The sequence below is a fragment of the Dipodomys merriami genome, unplaced genomic scaffold, assembly GCF_024711535.1.
Source record: "Dipodomys merriami isolate MVZ:Mamm:240054 unplaced genomic scaffold, mDipMer1.0.p SCAF_19, whole genome shotgun sequence".
Taxonomy (NCBI): Eukaryota; Metazoa; Chordata; class Mammalia; order Rodentia; family Heteromyidae; genus Dipodomys; species Dipodomys merriami.
Genome location: NW_027203270.1, coordinates 24,455,075 through 24,471,858, shown reverse-complemented (window position 1 = coordinate 24,471,858; position 16,784 = coordinate 24,455,075). Strand labels below are relative to the sequence as shown.

General features: G+C 50.9%; 1 protein-coding gene across 6 annotated transcripts; it reads right to left on the bottom strand.

Annotated features, from left to right (window-relative positions):
• Nucleotides 1-159: 159 nt before the first annotated feature.
• Nucleotides 160-9,461, bottom strand: Rundc3a (RUN domain containing 3A). 6 transcript variants are annotated; one of them, XM_070027855.1, is made up of 11 exons: nucleotides 9,272-9,461; nucleotides 5,230-5,345; nucleotides 4,469-4,605; nucleotides 4,245-4,330; nucleotides 3,379-3,468; nucleotides 3,195-3,275; nucleotides 2,852-3,017; nucleotides 2,588-2,745; nucleotides 1,897-2,034; nucleotides 1,683-1,789; nucleotides 160-757 (listed from the first exon to the last, which is right to left on the bottom strand). In XM_070027855.1, the coding sequence occupies exons 1-11, from the start codon at nucleotides 9,376-9,378 to the stop codon at nucleotides 615-617; spliced, it is 1,329 nt and encodes a 442-aa protein (XP_069883956.1). In that variant the 5' UTR covers nucleotides 9,379-9,461; the 3' UTR covers nucleotides 160-614. The 6 variants fall into 6 exon arrangements, with proteins under 6 accessions (XP_069883956.1, XP_069883955.1, XP_069883957.1 ...); XM_070027854.1 differs by having other exon boundaries at nucleotides 4,469-4,617; nucleotides 9,272-9,460; XM_070027856.1 differs by having other exon boundaries at nucleotides 4,469-4,602; nucleotides 9,272-9,460.
• Between the last annotated feature and the right edge of the window lie 7,323 nt (nucleotides 9,462-16,784).

The window sequence follows — 16,784 nt, the reverse complement described above, 5'->3', positions numbered from 1 at the left end:
CCAATTAGGGCAAACTCCATATAGAGATATGTCATACAGAAACCCCCTTTCTGAATAATGCGCCACCTGTTCCCACAGAGCCCATGCTAGTTCTGACAGCATCACTATAGCTAAGCTCAGGCACTAGCTCCAGTACCTTCTGCTGAGCTCAAAGTGGGATTTCCCCCCACCCTTCCACAGATGAAGCTACCCTCAATCCTCTGGTTTTTATTTGCCTGGTTTCCCCCCCCTCCAGAGTTCCCATGTGGGGTCCAAGGAAAGAGTAACCAGAGGGTATGCAGGGACATACCAGAGGCAGGATAGCAAGGGTGACAAGGCTGGACCACCAGCTCCTAAGGAGGCTGTGGGAGATGACAGTTTAGAGGGAGTCAGCCAGGCATTGGGATAACAAAGAATGGAGCCACTCGTCCCAGGGAGCTCCCTTGTGGCCTCTCTGCCTCCAGCTCTGTCCATACCATTTGCTGCTTCTGCCTCCTTCTAAAAACAGGCAAAGGGCAGAGACCCCTGGGGTGGGCAGCATTCTTTGGAAGGGTGGCCTGGATTTGGGACTGGAAGAGAAGTGGCAGGTGTCCGTGGCCCCTGGCAGGAAGGCCTGGCATTGCCCATGCTGCTCCTCAGCTGGGGCTTAGTGCTGGGCTGCCTTCCGGACTGTCGCTCACCAGGCACTCGTTGGATTTGAAGCTCGCCAGGGACTTGCAGCTGGGGATGGAGGCCAGAGAGCCGCAGAGGCCAAGCATGGAGGGCGTGGGGTCCTTCCCTGGGGAGAGAGGGTGGGTGAGGCCTTGCCAACCAAACTGCATGTGTGTGAGCATAGGGGGTGCAGGGGCAGGCAATGAAGGAACAGCCCTTCTCCCCCCCCCCCCACTTTCTTGGCCCCTTTTAGAGTGTCATTTTCAATTAAACCTTGACTATGCACCTGCCTGTGCCGTGCATACTGCTGGGGACACTATTGTAATTATCAGTTATGTCTCTGCCTCCCCCTGAGGTCTTCTCATTGTCTATTTATTAAACACACTGAGCATTTGCTCTGTTCCAAGCACTGGGAATACAGAGAATGGATGAGACATGGTCCCTGCCCTCATGGAGCTCACAGTCTGGTGGGGGAGACAGACACAATCAGAAACACACTGTGATGGGTTACATGTCCAAAACCTGCCTTGTCTCAAGATCTAGTGTCATCCAGTACAGTGTGGTTATCCAAAGCAAAACAAAATAAAAACAGCAAATCCAGGCACAAGAAAATTAGGATGGGAAAAATGAAGTTGAAGCCAAGGGTGAGGTCAACACAAAATGCATGCGTTGAAGTCCTGGGCATTCGCTCGCTTCAAGGGAACCACTAATTTGGCTCTGAGCTTCCTGGCAGCCAAAGAAAAGGGGGAAACAATGGTCAGGAAAGCAGTTGGAAATGTGCATAAGAGCAAATCAGTTAAGCTGAGAAATTACCCTGCGTATGTGAGGGTATCATTGGCCAACATATGACTGCTTTTACCAGCACCCCATTTCAGATAGGATTGGAGCTCAGTAGAGTTGAATGGACTGCCCCAGCTAGAGGAGGCACAGATGGCTGTTTATATTGGGTTCTCCTTTATACCTCAAGCCTACTACTCAGGCATGGTTGAGAGGGGGTTTGGTCCCCCTAGAGTTATGCCTCAACCCTTGCTGCAGGGGTGTTGAGTGCTCACCAATGGGACCCCAGGGCTCCTCGTCCCGCTTGCCCTCTCCCAGGCGTTGGGAGTCTGAGCTCAGACTGGCCTCGGCTGACAGCGGCTCTGTGCTCATGAAGCTGTGTCTGACAGAGCAGAAAAGCAAGTGTTCAGGCAGAGGCCCCGGCCTCTAGGCCCTTCTTCCCGGGGGGGCCTAGCATTCAGGCCTAAACCAAGCCTGGCTAGGGCTTACCTCCTGTAGAGCTTGGAGTTGCTGGCACCCTGGGCCCCATTGAATGGTCCCAGGGAGGGCCATTGGTTGACCAGGGGGGTGATAAGCTCCTTGGAACCCTGGGCCAGAGGGGCGTGGTCACCGGGGATCAGACCTGTCCTGGGAGGGGATGGGGGGTCAGGCCTGGCAGGGAGAGGCAGCAGCAACAGGGGAGACTTGGGGGCTAGACAGGAACCCTGAGTAGCAAAAAAAAATGGGAAGACAAGGTAGAGCATGCCTGCAGTCCCACTACTTGGGTGGCTAAGGCAGAGGGATCGTGAATTGGAGGCCTGGTGCTAGTGGGAGTCCATCTCAAAGAGGGGGGAGGGCTGGCAGACAATGGAGGAGGCACCTGGGATAGAGCAATGACGGATTGTTAGCACGTTAATGTCAGGAGTTAGAGGAGGCAGTGGAATGGCCTGAGTCATTTGGGATGGCTGCTGGAGGGAATCCTTGGTGGGTAGTGAGGGATGGCCCTGCAGCAATGGACAGTGCGCTCGTGATGTCGGGAAACGGAAGGTACCCAGTTGAGAGTGTTTGGAAGCCGCTACCAGCGTATTGATTGGGGCAGAGGCGAGGGGTTCGGTGAGCTGGGTGTTAATGTCAGTGATGCCAGTAATGGAGTGATGATGGGGTTCACCGGGGTCAGAGGTCAGGGCAGGCGGCGGCTCACAGCTGCTCCTGCAGCTCCAAGATCACGCCTTCGAGCTCCCGCTTCTCGCGCTGGTTCTGGGCTGCGGCCTCCTCCAGCTGCAGCTGCAGCCTCCGGTTCTCGGCCTCCAGGTCCTTCAGTTGTGACTCGCGCAGACGCACCAGCTCCTCCAGGTAGCCCTGCGGGGGGCCGGCTCAGCCCGGGAACCAAAGGCGAGTCCCAGCGGTGACCCCGGCCCGCTCATCCCCGCCCCGCGCCCCGCGCACCCGGCCGCGCAGTGAGCACCTTCTGCGCGTACACAATGCGGAACTTCTGCTCCATCTTGTGCCACTTGTTGTACCAGCTGTCCTCGTCGGTGACGAGAGGCAGGTAGGGGTGCTCGGGAGAGTTATCCTCACTCGTGCTGCTCTCGGCACTGTGCCGCTCCTCCTCGTCCGTCAGGTAGTCATAGCTTGGGCGGGAGCAGTAGGTGGGGCTGGCCCCGCCCGACAAGCCCCGCCCACAGCCACGTCGTCGCCCATGACCTGGCCACGCCCCCACGATAGACCCCGCCCTATGACAGGCCCCACCTCCCGAGGATGCTCTGCTCTGCTCCTCCCCATCTCACCGCCACAGTGGGGCTACTTACCTCTGGGTGAACTTTAGGTAGGGCGTGTAATCAATGACCACGGGGGTCTTCCCATCCAGGACTTCTCCCTTTAGACAGAAACTGGGGTAGAAAAGCCATGCGTTAGGGGAGGCAGCGAGAGGTAGGGGCAGTGGATGGGACGGCAGCCTTTTCCCCCCTTCCCCCCGCACCACGCAGACCCCACCTGAAGTCGATGGCGCTCAGTCCGATCAGCATCCCAGTGAGGAGAGTGGCTTCCTCCCGCAGCATGATGGCTCCGGAGTCGTAGAATCGCCTGTGCGGGATGGGGAGGTGAGGGCAGCAACACCCAAGAGCCCTCTGCCCAGAACTTCACCTGCCCTGCTAATGAGCTAGTGCCTATGTCCCCCACCGACTAGAACACCTATCCCTTGAAAAGAGACTCTCGATTTTCCTTTGAGCCACCCCATCCAACAAAGAACTGGGTCAGCCTGGTCCTTTAAGCCAGAAAACAAGTCTTAGTCATTAGTGCTTAGCACACAGTAGATACTCAAAAAATTAATTAAAATCAGGTTGTGTGTGACCGTGTGGGAAGTGCTGGTACATTCCCTCTCCCATCCCAGACAGCTCCCCATTATGACCTGGGGTCCTGGGTCCTGATGCTAGGGATCCAGCTTCCCTGTGAACCCACAGTTGGGCACTGATGCTCTGCATGTTGGCACTACGATCTTGGGAAGCAAGTACAAAACAACTACCACTGTTTGGAGTGGCAGTGCTGAGTGTTGTAGGTCAGGGCTGAGTGTTGTAGGTCAGGGCACAAGACCAACAACAAAATGGTACATAACTGAGGCTTGTTCAGAAGTGAGTCTGAGCATAGATTGGGCATGATAGGAGCAGGATTAGCAATGATAGCAGGTAATAGCACTAGACTTTGCTTTGGAAGAGGTGGTGAGGGTGCTGGAAAGTGTGTGTCAGGACTTCAGGGCCCAGGGTGACCCATGAATGATCCCAAAGAAGGAAACTAGAAGTGTATGCTGGGACTTGCAGTCTAGGTAGGCAGTGAACACACACTGCTCTCCCAAGAAGTCTGACCTGGTAGTCCGGGTGTCCCGCAGAGCTGTGGTGATGTATTCTGACATGCGCTTCTCCATCAGTGCCACCCGGATCCATGCCCGGCCCTGGAAAGCACATTCACCTTTACCTGATGTCCCATAGGTCCATATGTCCAGCACTTCTCCCCAGTGTTGAGGGTGGGGGGGGACCTCCTGTGTCCAGAGCAGGGAGCATTGCTTAGTCCTGCCCATCATGGGCCCTACCTTGGCTCGGGCTGTACTGATGTTCTCCATGTTCTCAATGCTGCTCACACAGTTGTTGGGCACTTTGCTGCAGGCCAGTCGGATATAGTCCCAGAAGCCCCGCTGCCCATCTGAGCTGAACCAGCTCACTGGACCTGCTGGGGCACAGGCTGAGCCAGGGCAGGGAGGAGGCTCAGCACGACCAGGGAGTTTGGAGAGGGTGAGTGCAATGAGGCACTCACATGCATTCAGTGTAAGCTGTCATTCATACATATACCAGCTCCCCAAACCCAAACACACAGCAAGCAGAGAATAGACACCATACATTTATATGCCATCAATGGGGCTATGGACAGAGGCCCTCCCCTCTTAGCTTTGTGCTTTTGTTTCTGTACATGGCCCAGAATTGGGGCCAAGAGTTAGTGATGGGATTCAGAAACCTCTGGAAGAAGGGGCACTGGTGGTTCATGCCTGTAATCCTAGCTACTCAGAAGGATGGGATCTGAGGATGGCAGTTCAAAACCAGCCCAGGCAGGAAAGTCTGTGAGACTCTTATCTCCAATTACCCACCAAAATGCCAGAAGTGAAGGTGTGGTATACATGGTAGAGTGCCAGGCTTGAGTCAAAAAGCCAAGCAAGAGGCTCTGAGTTTAAACCTCAGCACCAGCACACACAATAAAGAAAACTATAGAGGATATCAGAATGGGTGTGATGGGAGGTAAAGGCTGAAAGTTGGAAGGGGTAGGCAATGGGGTTGGTGGGGGACAGAAATCCAGACTCACCTTTGAAACGGTGACTGAGGATCTGCTCCAAAATGGCTGCAAAGTTAACAAACTCCTCTGATGAGTCATCGATGGGCTCTGTCGTATACTTCTCCAACAAGGTTTTCACAGAGAACCTGGTCGAGGGGTTGGAGAGATGGTGGTGAGAAGACAGAGAGGTGTGGTAGAGGAAGGGTGTCTGGCAGAGAAGAGATCATGAAGGGCATGGATGTGGTGGGAAGATTGGTGAGACTTAGAATGGCCATGGAAATCCCATGCTTGGTGGAGTGGGGGGGGGGGACAGGTGAAAGACTAATTGACAAAGTAGGTGACAAATGAGGTGACAGCCAGAGAAAGGAAGATTCAGAAACAAGGGATGAGAAGGGATGAAACAAAAAACATCTTGGGAATTATCCCCAAGCCCCTTCCTGTTAGAGCACCCTACAGCCACATTCTCCTTATGTGAGTCAATCATCAACCAAAAGTCAGAAAGCAGCTTGTGCTCTTGCCCTGAGTTGTCTTCTGGAATAACTGTTCCTCTAGGATGGGGTGGTCACCTGTGCCAGGGCATGTGAGATAGAGCATGCCCACACAGAGCGTGGGCATACATGGTTGGACAGGTGGGCTCTAGGCTCACGGATCTCTCCCTTCATTCTTTCTCTGGGCTTGGCCACCCACACACCAGCTGCCCAGAACCAGGCGGTGCAGAGCAGGGAGGGAGGGGGTGCAGGGTGTGAGTCTGGCACACATACTGGGTGGAAAGGGGCATTGGCAGAAGATTCCTGGAAGGGCCTTGAGGGCCCGGATGCTGGCTTCTCAGGAAGGAAGGGAGCCAAGGGAAGCAAATGGGCTTGAGGGGCTGGAGCCAAGCAGCCCCTGTCACTCTCTCCAACCCTGCTCCAAGCCTTCCACTCCCGCTGCAGTCCCTGCCCTTGCAATCTTGCCCTCCCTGTAGTGCAGTGAGTAATGGGTGAAGACACTCCTAAAATTCCCTCCATTGTCCTGTTGTGTGTGGCAGAGCAGAACCATGCAAGCTAAGGGTGTTGGGAGATGTTTGGAACTGTGCTTTTATTCTTCCATGGTTTATCAAGCCCTGTGATGGTCCAGTATTACATCTGACATGTATCCAACCCCACACCACAGCCACAGGAAATAGATTATTTTTCAGGTCCTGGGGCTTGAATTCTGAGCTGAGGCACTGTCCCTGAGCTTTTTAGCTCAAGATTAATGTTCTACTACTTGAGCCACAGCTCCACATCTTTTGTGTGTGTGTGTGTGTGTGTGTGTGTGGTTAATTGGAGATAAGAGACTGATGGACTATCTTGCCTGGGCTGGCTTTGAACCATGATCTTCAGATCTCAGCCTCCTGAGTAGCTAGGAGTACAGGGAGGAACCACCTGCACCAGATTGGGAAACAGATTTTAGTGCCACTACCATCTCCATTTCACAGAGATGGAGGCCTATGAGGTTGACTGTCTGTTCAGAGTCACAGCCTTGAGGAGTCAAGAGCTAGATCCTATTCCAAATCCCTTGCTCTTGCAGCTACATCTCATGGCCTCTTGGTGGCTGTCACAATGACTTAGGCCCTGAGCATCCTTTGCCTGCTCTACCTCTGTCCTCCACTCTGAAAGCCTCCAGCCCTACAGCACTGACCCCTAAAGCTCTTGGGCAATGACAAAACCAAGCCTATGCCCCCGCCTTCCCTTTGGGCTTAGAGTAGTTCTGGTTTATCAGAGCCAGGGGCACAGGAGAGGCAGCCTCTTAGGTACTAATCCAGTCTCCCTGGGTGCAAACAGGAATAATAGCACTGGCCTCAGTACATTTTGATTCAGATCCTAGTTAGGAAAGAGAGAAAGGGTGCATGGGCTGCTGGGCCAGAGTGGAGAGGAGCTGAGCTGAGCCAGTAATGAGAAAGCTGACTCTGCCAGAAGGAAGCTAGTGGTTAGGACATTATCTGGGCTTCATTATACAATCCCTACAACTTGATTTCCTCAGGTCATCTGGGTCAGACCTCAATGGAGGCATGGGGTAAGTCAGAATGGCTGCCAGCTGGTATCTGTTCTCAGGAGTGCTGCAGAGCTGCTCAGAACCCCAGGAGCCCCAGGGTATGCTCCCTCTTAGGAGGTGCAGTTGCTGCTGTGTGTTACCATGGAGATAGTGAGGCCAGGCCCCAAGGGAGCCCTCGGCCTGCTAAAGGGAGCTGTTCTGGGAGCCCAAGGCAAACCACATGATGGTGATGAGGTATCAGGGGCCCCCAGGGTTTCTGACTGTTGTTATGTCCCTAATCCCCTAAAATTTAATCTCTTGTGCCCCCTGCCAGCTCTGAGCTGCCTCCAGTCTACCTGAACCTCTGCTTCTCTAGCCTGGGCCAAGGGAAGTCCCCTCCTCCACACCCCCAGCTATCCTAGCAAGCAAAATCATTGAGAGGAACCTGGGGAGGTCAAGAGCCAAGAATGGGGACTGGGTAGGACTCAGGTAGCAGAGCGCTTATTTATGTGTGAGGTCCTGGGATCAATAGCCAATAGTGAGTTTAAAAAAAAAAAAAAGGCCAAGAGAAGGACAGGGTATCCGCAGGACCGGCTGTTTCTGTGTGCCAGACACTGGTCTGGGCTCCTGGTGCACCATCACCATTCTCTGGTAGTTTTTCCCATCTAAAATTGGTCTGCTAAGGCACTCAAGGCCCAGAGTAGTTAGAAGACTTCCCCAAAGCTGCAAAGCGAGGACCTGAAGTAAAAGCTAGAAACTATGGCCATCTTCTCTCTACACCACATCAGTAGTTTAGAAAGTGATAAGGGCAGAAGCCATGGCTGTGCTTTGGGCTGGGGCATGGCTGCACTCATTCCAAATCTTTACCCACAGCTGATGAGCACAGCCCTGTCTGACACACTAGGGATTATGATGCTATAAATCAGATACAGCATGGCTGGGTGTGTGCCCAGGAACCTGGAAGAAGCTTTGGACACCAAGAGCCAGGGCATCAGGTGGGCATTGATTCCCGGGAGGAGGAGCAGGGCTGAGTTCTGTGTGCCAGCAAGTGGGATGGGCAAGGAAAGATAATACAGCTCTTCACCCAAGAGGACCCTATCATAACAGGGGAATATGGGAGGCAGGGAGGCTGCAGGTGGAAAAGGCAGCTGGCATGTGGCTCCTAAAGGGAGAAGCAAATGTGAGTGGGGGTTTGGAAAAGAGCCTGCACAGCTGGCAGTTTCCTGACCTGGAGGCAGAACAGGGAGGATGAGGCACTTCAGGGTTGAAGTGGGAAACATCACTTCCTGCCTCCCAAGAAAGCTGTGAATTTTCCCAGCCCTTCTACAACCCCACCCTCAAGGGCTGATGGTTCTAGCCAATCACTGCTTGACCAGGGAAACCAGGCTTCTTACAGGTAGGCCTAGGTTCTTCCCATGGCAAGGAAATGACCCTTGACCTTCACTGGATAGACTCAGGAGCTTTGCCCACAAAGCCAATGGACCCTGCCACAGGCTGCAGAGTGGGAGGGAGGGTACCATCCCTGCTCCAGTGTTGAGAATCAGAAAGTTTCCCAGGAAAGCCCCATTCCGGAGAAGCCAGCTAACAGGGGCAGCCGTGAGGATACTTAGAGGGCATTCACCCACGCCCCACTCGTGGATTCCCCTTGTCCACTCAGCCCCCATCCCCAGCATGGGTACCAGACATCCCTCCCCCTCCCCCTCACACACAATGTCACTTCCTGGTTCCATCAGGAAGCTGCAGTGCCAATTAGACACCTCTCCATCCTCTCCTTCCCCCTCTCACTCCTCACCACCCTCTCCTCCTCCCTTCTTCCCCCCACCCCCCACCGCAGGCCTCAGGCCGGGTTGAGGCCTGGTTTAGCCTAAAGATGGGCACCAGACTTCAAACCTGCTCCAGGTTCTGGGCCTGGGAGAAGGGGTCAATGATCGCGTTCTTTTTAACCCTTTGCTTTGCTTCCCTTGATTTTCTTCGCCACTGCTGGGCATCCTTTGCCGGCATGCTCTGTCCAGATTTCCCACCTCTGCCCCAACCCCTCTCCCTGAGCACCGCGCCCCCACCCGCCAGCGGCGCCCACCTGCACACGGTGATCAGGTTCCTACGTTCCACGACCACGTTGCGGGAAGATGCTTTCTTGGAGGGCAGCCCCAGAGCCATGGTGATCTGGACAAAGCTCGCTTCCATCCAGATGTTCAGCCACTGCTGCTGCCGCCTGCTGCCCCTCACCCCCACCCGGCCCAACGCCCCGGTCCCCTCGCCAGATCACGACTGGGCCTTCTGCCCTCCAGGGCCCCTCCACCCCTTCTCAGCCATCTCTCGGCCTCCGACTCCCGGTGCCCGGCCCCCTCGCTCCCTCCCCCGGCAACGATTCCGAGCAAAACAAGGCCGGGGAGGGAGCTCTCCGAGGTGCTGAGCCGGGGCCTGTCACCCCCCTCCCCCAGCAGCCCGCCCCCCTCGCCTGGTGACGTCAGAGGCATCTGGCCCCGCCCCTTGAAGGCCAAGGACCAATCGCAAAGGGTGCAGGGTGTGGGGGGAAGGGAAGAGGAAGGCCTGGGGGCCTCCAAAGGGAACAGAGGGGGGTCCCCAAGAGAGGCAGACATGGAAGGGAGCGGAGACTTTGCCTCCACCCCCACACTCAAGGCTCGAGACTCCTTGCCAGGTGGCCCTGAGCTCCCGAGCCTCTAGGCCTCCTTAGCTTCTGATCTGCGGTCCGTGGTGTCTGTCTCTGATTTCGCCTTGTTGCCTGGGGAATGGAGGTCCTCACCTCCTGTGTGCTCATCTCAGCCCCGACCCCCCCACCCACTCAGCCTCAACGTTCCTTGCGAGGCTGGGGTTGTGTTCAGACAGCTCAAGGGGCCTTGCGTGCTAACCCTGGGGGCTAAGGATCGAATGTAGCTGTCTGTGCCTGGAGTGGACTTGTCTGCGTTAATCAGACAAAACAACCTCTCCTAGGGTGGAGGATGGGAGCTCAGAACAAACCATCTTAGTCCAGGGCCTGGAATGACAGGCACAGAGGACTCCAGAGTACCGGCAGCTAAAGTAAAGACCTTGGTGTCTTTACCCACCTTAGAGCTGCCCACGCCCAGGTAATAGAGGAGTGGCAGCCACCACAGGCCTGTTGGTTAACCCCTTGGCCGCCAGCCTTGCTGCTTGGTACCATCACCCTCAGGAGGTCCTATGAAACTAACTGGTTGAAAAAGCTCTTTAAACTGTTTGAAACTGTTTCTCTCAAAGGGAGGGGTAGATCTGAATATAAAGAAAGGTCAGAAGCTCTTTTCCAAACAAAGCCACTGAAATATAGAGCAGTGAAGGTGACTCAGTAACAAAGGCTGGCTACCAAAAAAAAAGACATAAATATTGTCCATTGGCCTCTCCTCCATCTCTCCAAATACTCACTCCAGTCTAAGTCATGTACTTGCCTGGTTGGTCTCTGGCCATCTCAATCTGTCTCCTCTGACCACAGTGCTCACCTGTGGCAAAGCCAACCTGCAGAAGAAGAAATAATTACTAGGAACTTGGGAATCTAGGAAACTTCCAAAGAAAGCCATTGCCTTGGAGCTCCGAATCGACCCTAACATACTTCCCTTCCCAGTGCAAGGTTGAGACCCTGAAGCCCACATTTCTACTTTGCCCTGGTAGGCCCAGCAAGACTAGAGGAAGGACCTTCCTACCCGAGTAGTCATCATTCTAGCAACAGTTCTGTAGCAGCCCCTGAGATAGTTATATCAACATCTGCAAGAGCCAGCCTCATCACTAGGCCTTCTCTTCTAGGACCCAGGACTTCTGCAAGCTCAGAGACCTTAGCACCAAGAAAGAGCAGTGTCCCATCCCCAAATGCTGGAATTTTAGCTCTGCGAAGCCTCGCTTGTAAGTGTATATATTTTAAATTATTCCAATTTCATTCCTTTGTTCCTCCAGCCAGTGTTGATGGCTGTTTCCAACTATCTCCATGAATAGTTGTTACCTTTTATTTACTTAACTTTATACCTAGTTAATAACTCCTTTAATAAATTCTCTATCAGAATCACAAAGGTACAATGCCTAAGCACTTCTTCATATTTATATAAAATAAGATACATACTAAAATGAATTTGAAAGATATGGAAACAAAAGATTTTTTTTCTTTTTCTGATGATTCTGTATTTTTTTCCCTTATGTATGGTGTATTCGTGTACAAATTCTGCAGGATGGTGGGAGGAGGGCACATAATCTGAGGAAAAATTATGAAAAAGTGCAGCAGTGGAATGCCCTGGACATTGATAAAAGTGAACTATCCAACTCGTGGGTGCAGATGGAGGGAATGGGACAGAATGAGGGAACAGATGACACTGTACAAAAGGAAATATACTCATTAGCTGACACATGTAAATGTAACCCATCTGTATATCACCTCTATAATAAAAACAAATTCTAAAAATTAAACTAAAAAGAAACTAATGGGGCTGGGAAGGTGGCTCAGTGGTAGAGCGCTTGCCTTGCAAGCCTGAGGCCCTGGGTTCGATTCCTCAGCACCATATAAGGAAAAAAGAAAAAAGCTGGAAGTGGCGCTGTGGCTCAAGTGGTAGAGCGCTAGCCTTGAGCTGAAGAGCTGAGGGACAGCGCCCAGGCCCAGAGTTCAGGCCCCACAACCGGGCAAAAAAAAAAAAAAAAGAAAGAAACTAACGTTGGAAGTTGGAAATGAAGGCATGGTCTGGCTTCCCTGCGGACTTTGGTCTCCATATTGCTCTCTTAATTCCCCACTGCAACTGCTCCATCTCTATTCAAACTGCTCCAGGATTAAAATGGTGCCCAGTTTAAATTAGTTTCCTTTTTTTCCCCTCTTTGCTACTGAGTTTTTAGGAATTCTCTATATATTCTGGATATTTTTTTTTTTTTTTTTTTGGTAGTAGGGCCTGAACTCTGGGCCTGGGCACTGTCCCTAACCTCTTCATCTCAAGGTGAGCACTCTACCACTTGAGCCACAGTGCCACTTCTGGCTTTTTCTGCTGAGGAATTGAACCCAGGGCCTCATGCATGCAAGGTAAGCACTCTACACTGAGCCACCTTCTCAGCCCCGTGGATATCTTTTTTTGGGGGGGTGGGGGGTTGGTTGGGCCTGAACTTTGGGCCTGGGCGCTGTCCCTCAGCTCTTCAGCTCAAGGCTAGTGCTCTACCACTGGAGCCATAGCACCACTTCCGGCTTTTTCTGCTTATGTGGTGCTGAGGAATCAAACCCAGGGCCTCATGCGTGCAAGGCAAGCACTCTACCACTGAGCCGCCTTCCCAGCCCCTCCTTAAATATTCTTTTTTTTTTTTTTTTTTTTTTTTTTGTCGGTCGTGGGGCTTGAACTCGGCCTGGGCGCTGTCCCTCAGCTCTTCAGCTCAAGGCAAGCACTCTACCACTGAGCCGCCTTCCCAGCCCGTGGATATCATTTTTTAAAGTGTTTGTTTTCTTTTTTATTTTGGTGCTGATCCTGGAGCTTACACTCAGTGCCCTGGTGCTGTGCCTGAGCTTTTGTACTCAAGGCTAGTGTCCAGCCAGTGGAGCACCAGCTCCACTTCCTTGCTTTTTTGGTAGTTAACTGGAGATAAGAGTTTTCTTGTTTGGCCTGGCTTCAAACCACAGTCCTCAGATCTCAGCCTCCTAAGTAACTAGGATTACAGGAACGAGCCACCAATACCCTGCTTTTCTTAGAGTTTAAGGTCTTATGACCTTAAAGGTGATCCATTTTGAATTAAGTTTTGGAAATGATGTCAGTTTAGGGTTCAGTTTTGCATGGGGACACCCTGTTTTCCACGCCATTTGTTGAGAAGGCTGTCCTTTCACTGCTGAATGATCTTGTGAACATCAGCAATCATTTGGTCATATATGTGAGTTTTTTATATTTGAATTCTGTTCAATTCTTTTGGTTTACAAGCCTATTTTATGCCAGTGTCATACATTTTTGAAAATTGTAGCTTTATAGAAAGTTGTGAAATGGTAGATTTTTTTTTCTTTTCTGTAGTACTGACATGGAACCCAGGGCCTCACCCACACTAGGCAAACACCATACTACTGAGCTGTACCTCCAGCCCTGAGGTAAATCTCAGATCAGGAAGAGTGGCTTATTTGTTCTTTGTCATATCATTATAACTATTTCCTTGCTTTTCTTTATAGTTTTATCACCTGTGTGTTCAACAATAAAAACATAGGACTGGATGGATGTGTGGCTCAAGTGATAGACTGCCTATTTAGCAAGGCCCTGAGTTCAAACCCTAGTATAGCATACATTTGAATACTTTTTCAGTGTTTAAACTTTATAGAAGTGAAATCATACTTTATGTATACAAGTATGATTATTTCTGTATTGGTTTGGAAGATCTGCTTTCTTTCTATACTATTCCAATATAAACTTATGTCACAATGTATCTGTTCTACATTATATCTGTTACTTTGTGTGTAATTTTGTGTATCATCTCAATTAGAGGGGATATAAATACAGAAAATTGTATCCTCAGGGGTTGGAGGACTAAAAGAGCTGAAAGAGCCATGAGGAGGTAAGGTGCTTGCTTAGCAAGCATGATGCCCAGATTCATTTCCCAGTACTGCCAGATCAATCTGTCAATCAATAGCAATGAAGAAGAGAACACTGAAACAATGCAGTATTAACAATAGGCAGCAGCAAGAGCTGTGTGCATTTCTGTGTGCTCATTTCTCTGCAAGGTTTTCTCCAGCCTGGTTCTCAGAGTACAGCAGCCTAAAGGCGGGAAACAACTTCCACTAAGTGACAGAGTAACAGAACAGAACAAACAAAAAGCCAGGAGCCTGTGGCTCATGCCTATAATCCTAGCTACTCAGGAGGCTGAGATCTAAGGGTTGTGGTTTGAAACCAGCTGGCACAGTCAGTGAGACTTTTGTTTTTGTTTTTGTTGGTCATGGGGCTTGAGCTCTGGGCCTGAGTGCTGTCCCTGAGCACTTTAGCTCAAGGCTAGCACTCTATCACTTGAGCCACAGCTCTACTTCCAGTTTTCTGAGTGGTTTATTGAGATAAGAGTCTCAAGGCCTTTCCTGTCTAGGCTGGCTTTGAACTATGATCTTCAGATCTCAGCCTCCTGAGTAGCTAGGATTACAGGCATGAGCCAAGGGCGCCTGGCTGAGACTTTTATCTCTAATAAACTACTCAGAAAAAGCCAGAAATGGCACTGTGGCTCAAGTGGTAGACCACTAGCCTTAGCAAAAGAAGCTCAGGGACATTCCCCAGGCCTCTGAGTTCAAGCCCAAGACTGCTGGAAGGAAGGAGGGAAGGAAGGAAGGAAGGAAGAAAGGAAGGAAGGAAGGAAGGAAGGAAGGAAGGAAGGAAGGAAGGAAGGAAGGAAGGAAGGAAGGAAGGAAGGAAGGAAGAAAAAAAATCCTTCCAGTCACCTTTTAGCAGAACCTAACAAAAACACAGGAACTGAGTCAGGGAAACCAGGTAGCAGAGTCCTCATGCTACACATTATCAGAGTGGAGAAAATTTAAGAATTGACTTAAGTTGGAGATATGGCTCAGTTGGTAGAGTGTTAGCCAATGAGCAAAAGCAGCTACAGGTATTAAATTTGAGTCTTGGTCTCAGCCCTAGAAATTAAAAAAGAAAAGAATGGAGTTGGAGTTGAATGGAAATAATAATTATATGTATGTATTGACAGATCTCAGTGAATCCTTTCATTTTCATTTCTCCTAGATAGTTCTAGGGATCAAAGATTGGAAGTTGGAGAGAATTTATCACCATCCTTCCTGGGTAATTTGTATTTCCCACCATCACAATTTTATTCCTTTCTTTTTTTCTGATCATGGGACCTGAATTCTGGGCCTGGGCACTGTCCCTCAGCTCTTCAGCTCAAGGCTAGCACTCTACCACTTGAGCCACAGCATCACTTCTGGCTTTTTCTGCTTATGTGGTGCTGAGGAATAGAACCCAGGGCCTCATGCATGCAAGGCAAGCACTCTTCCACTGAGCCACCTTCCCAGCACCTTTATTCTTTTTTTTTTTTTTTGCTAGTACTGGGGCTTGAACTCAGGGCCTGGACTCTGTCCCTGAGCCTTTTTGTGCTGAAGGCTAGCACTCTACCACTTGAGCTACACACGCCACTTCTGGTTATTTCTAAGTAGTTTTTGTTGGAGATAAGAGTGTCACAGTCTTTTCTGCCCAGGCTGGCTTCAAACTGTGATCCTCAGATCTCAGCCTCCTGAGTAGCTAGGATTACAGGTGTGAGCCACTGGCACCTGGCACATTTTTATGATTCTATGATTTCCATAGTTGTATAGCAAGGATGTTTCTTTCTTTTTTTGCGGGGGGGGTCCAGTCATGGGGCTTGAACTCTGGGCCTGGGCACTGTCCCTCAGCTCTTCAGCTCAAGGCTAGTGCTCTACCACTTGAGCCACAGTGCCACTTCTGGCTTTTTTCTTTTTGCTTATGTGGTGCTGAGGAATCGAACCCAGGGCCTCAGGCATGCAAGGCAAGCGCTCTACCACTGAGCCAACTTACCAGCCCAGCATGGATACTTCTATCAGCCACTAGTAAGGACTACAATAATTGAAGCTATAGCTGTCTCATAGTCATTTTGAGCTCCTCTTGTCAGTACAACTGTAGAAAAAGTAAGAAGTTACTGCTGCTAAATAATGGATTCTGTAAAGAAGAAGCCTAGAAGCCAGGCACCAGTGGTTCACACCTGTAATCCTACCTTCTTGAGAGGCTGAGATCTGAGGATTGAGATTCAAAGCTAGCCTGGGCAGAAAAGCCAGTATGATACTTATCTCCAATTAATTACCAAGTGGTAGAGCACTACCCTTAAGTACAAAAGCTCAGGGACATTGCCCAGGCCCAGAGTTTAAGCCCCAGAACCAGCAAGGATAAAAAGAAGCAGCAGCAGTCTAGATGTCAGGGGATAGGTAGGGCCCAAAAGGGGCCATGCTGATGCCATGCTGATAGTAACCAAATGCATTTGCAGCAAAACCATGACCAAGAGGCTCAGACCCTTCAGGAATATGCTACTGAGAAAGCATCTTGACTTTATCACAGTTTATAAGTAATAGTATACAAGTTCACATATAGTGAAAGAAGCATATAACTGAAAAATCCATCAGCTGAAGAATGCATAGACAAAATGTATGCTTGAGCCAGGTGCCTGTGGCTCATGCCTATAATTCTAGCTACTCAGGAGGCTGAGATCTGAGGATCACGGTTCAAAGCCAGTCCTGGCAGGAAAGTCCATGAGACTCTTTTTTTTTGGGGGGGGGGGTGTCCAGTCATGGGGCCTGAACTCTGGGCCTGGGCATTGTCCCTCAGCTCTTCAGCTCAAGGCTAGCGCTCTACCACTTGAGCCACAGCACCACTTCCAGCTTTTTTCTTTTTTCTTTTTTTTTTTTTTGGGTCCGGTCGTGGGGCTTGAACTCTGGGCCTAGGCGCTGTCCCTCAGCTCTTCAGCTCAAGGCTAGTGCTATACCACTTGAGCCACAGCGCCACTTCCGGCTTTTTTCTTTTTGCTTATGTGGTGCTAAGGAATCGAACCCAGGGCCTTATGCATGCAAGGCAAGCACTCTACCACTGAGCCACCTTCCCAGCCCCTTTTCTTTTTTCTTATGTGGTGCTGAG

Excerpts from the sequence above, each read along its gene's own strand:
- Rundc3a (XM_070027854.1), bottom strand. The coding sequence starts at position 9,378 with ATGGAAGCGAGCTTTGTCCAGATCACCATGGCTCTGGGGCTGCCCTCC. Across the intron at positions 4,618-5,229 it reads CCTCAGTCACCGTTTCAAAG|CCTGTGCCCCAGCAGGTCCA; the intron begins GTGAGTCTGGAT and ends GCCCTGGCTCAG. Across the intron at positions 4,331-4,468 it reads TCAGTACAGCCCGAGCCAAG|GGCCGGGCATGGATCCGGGT; the intron begins GTAGGGCCCATG and ends TGTGCTTTCCAG.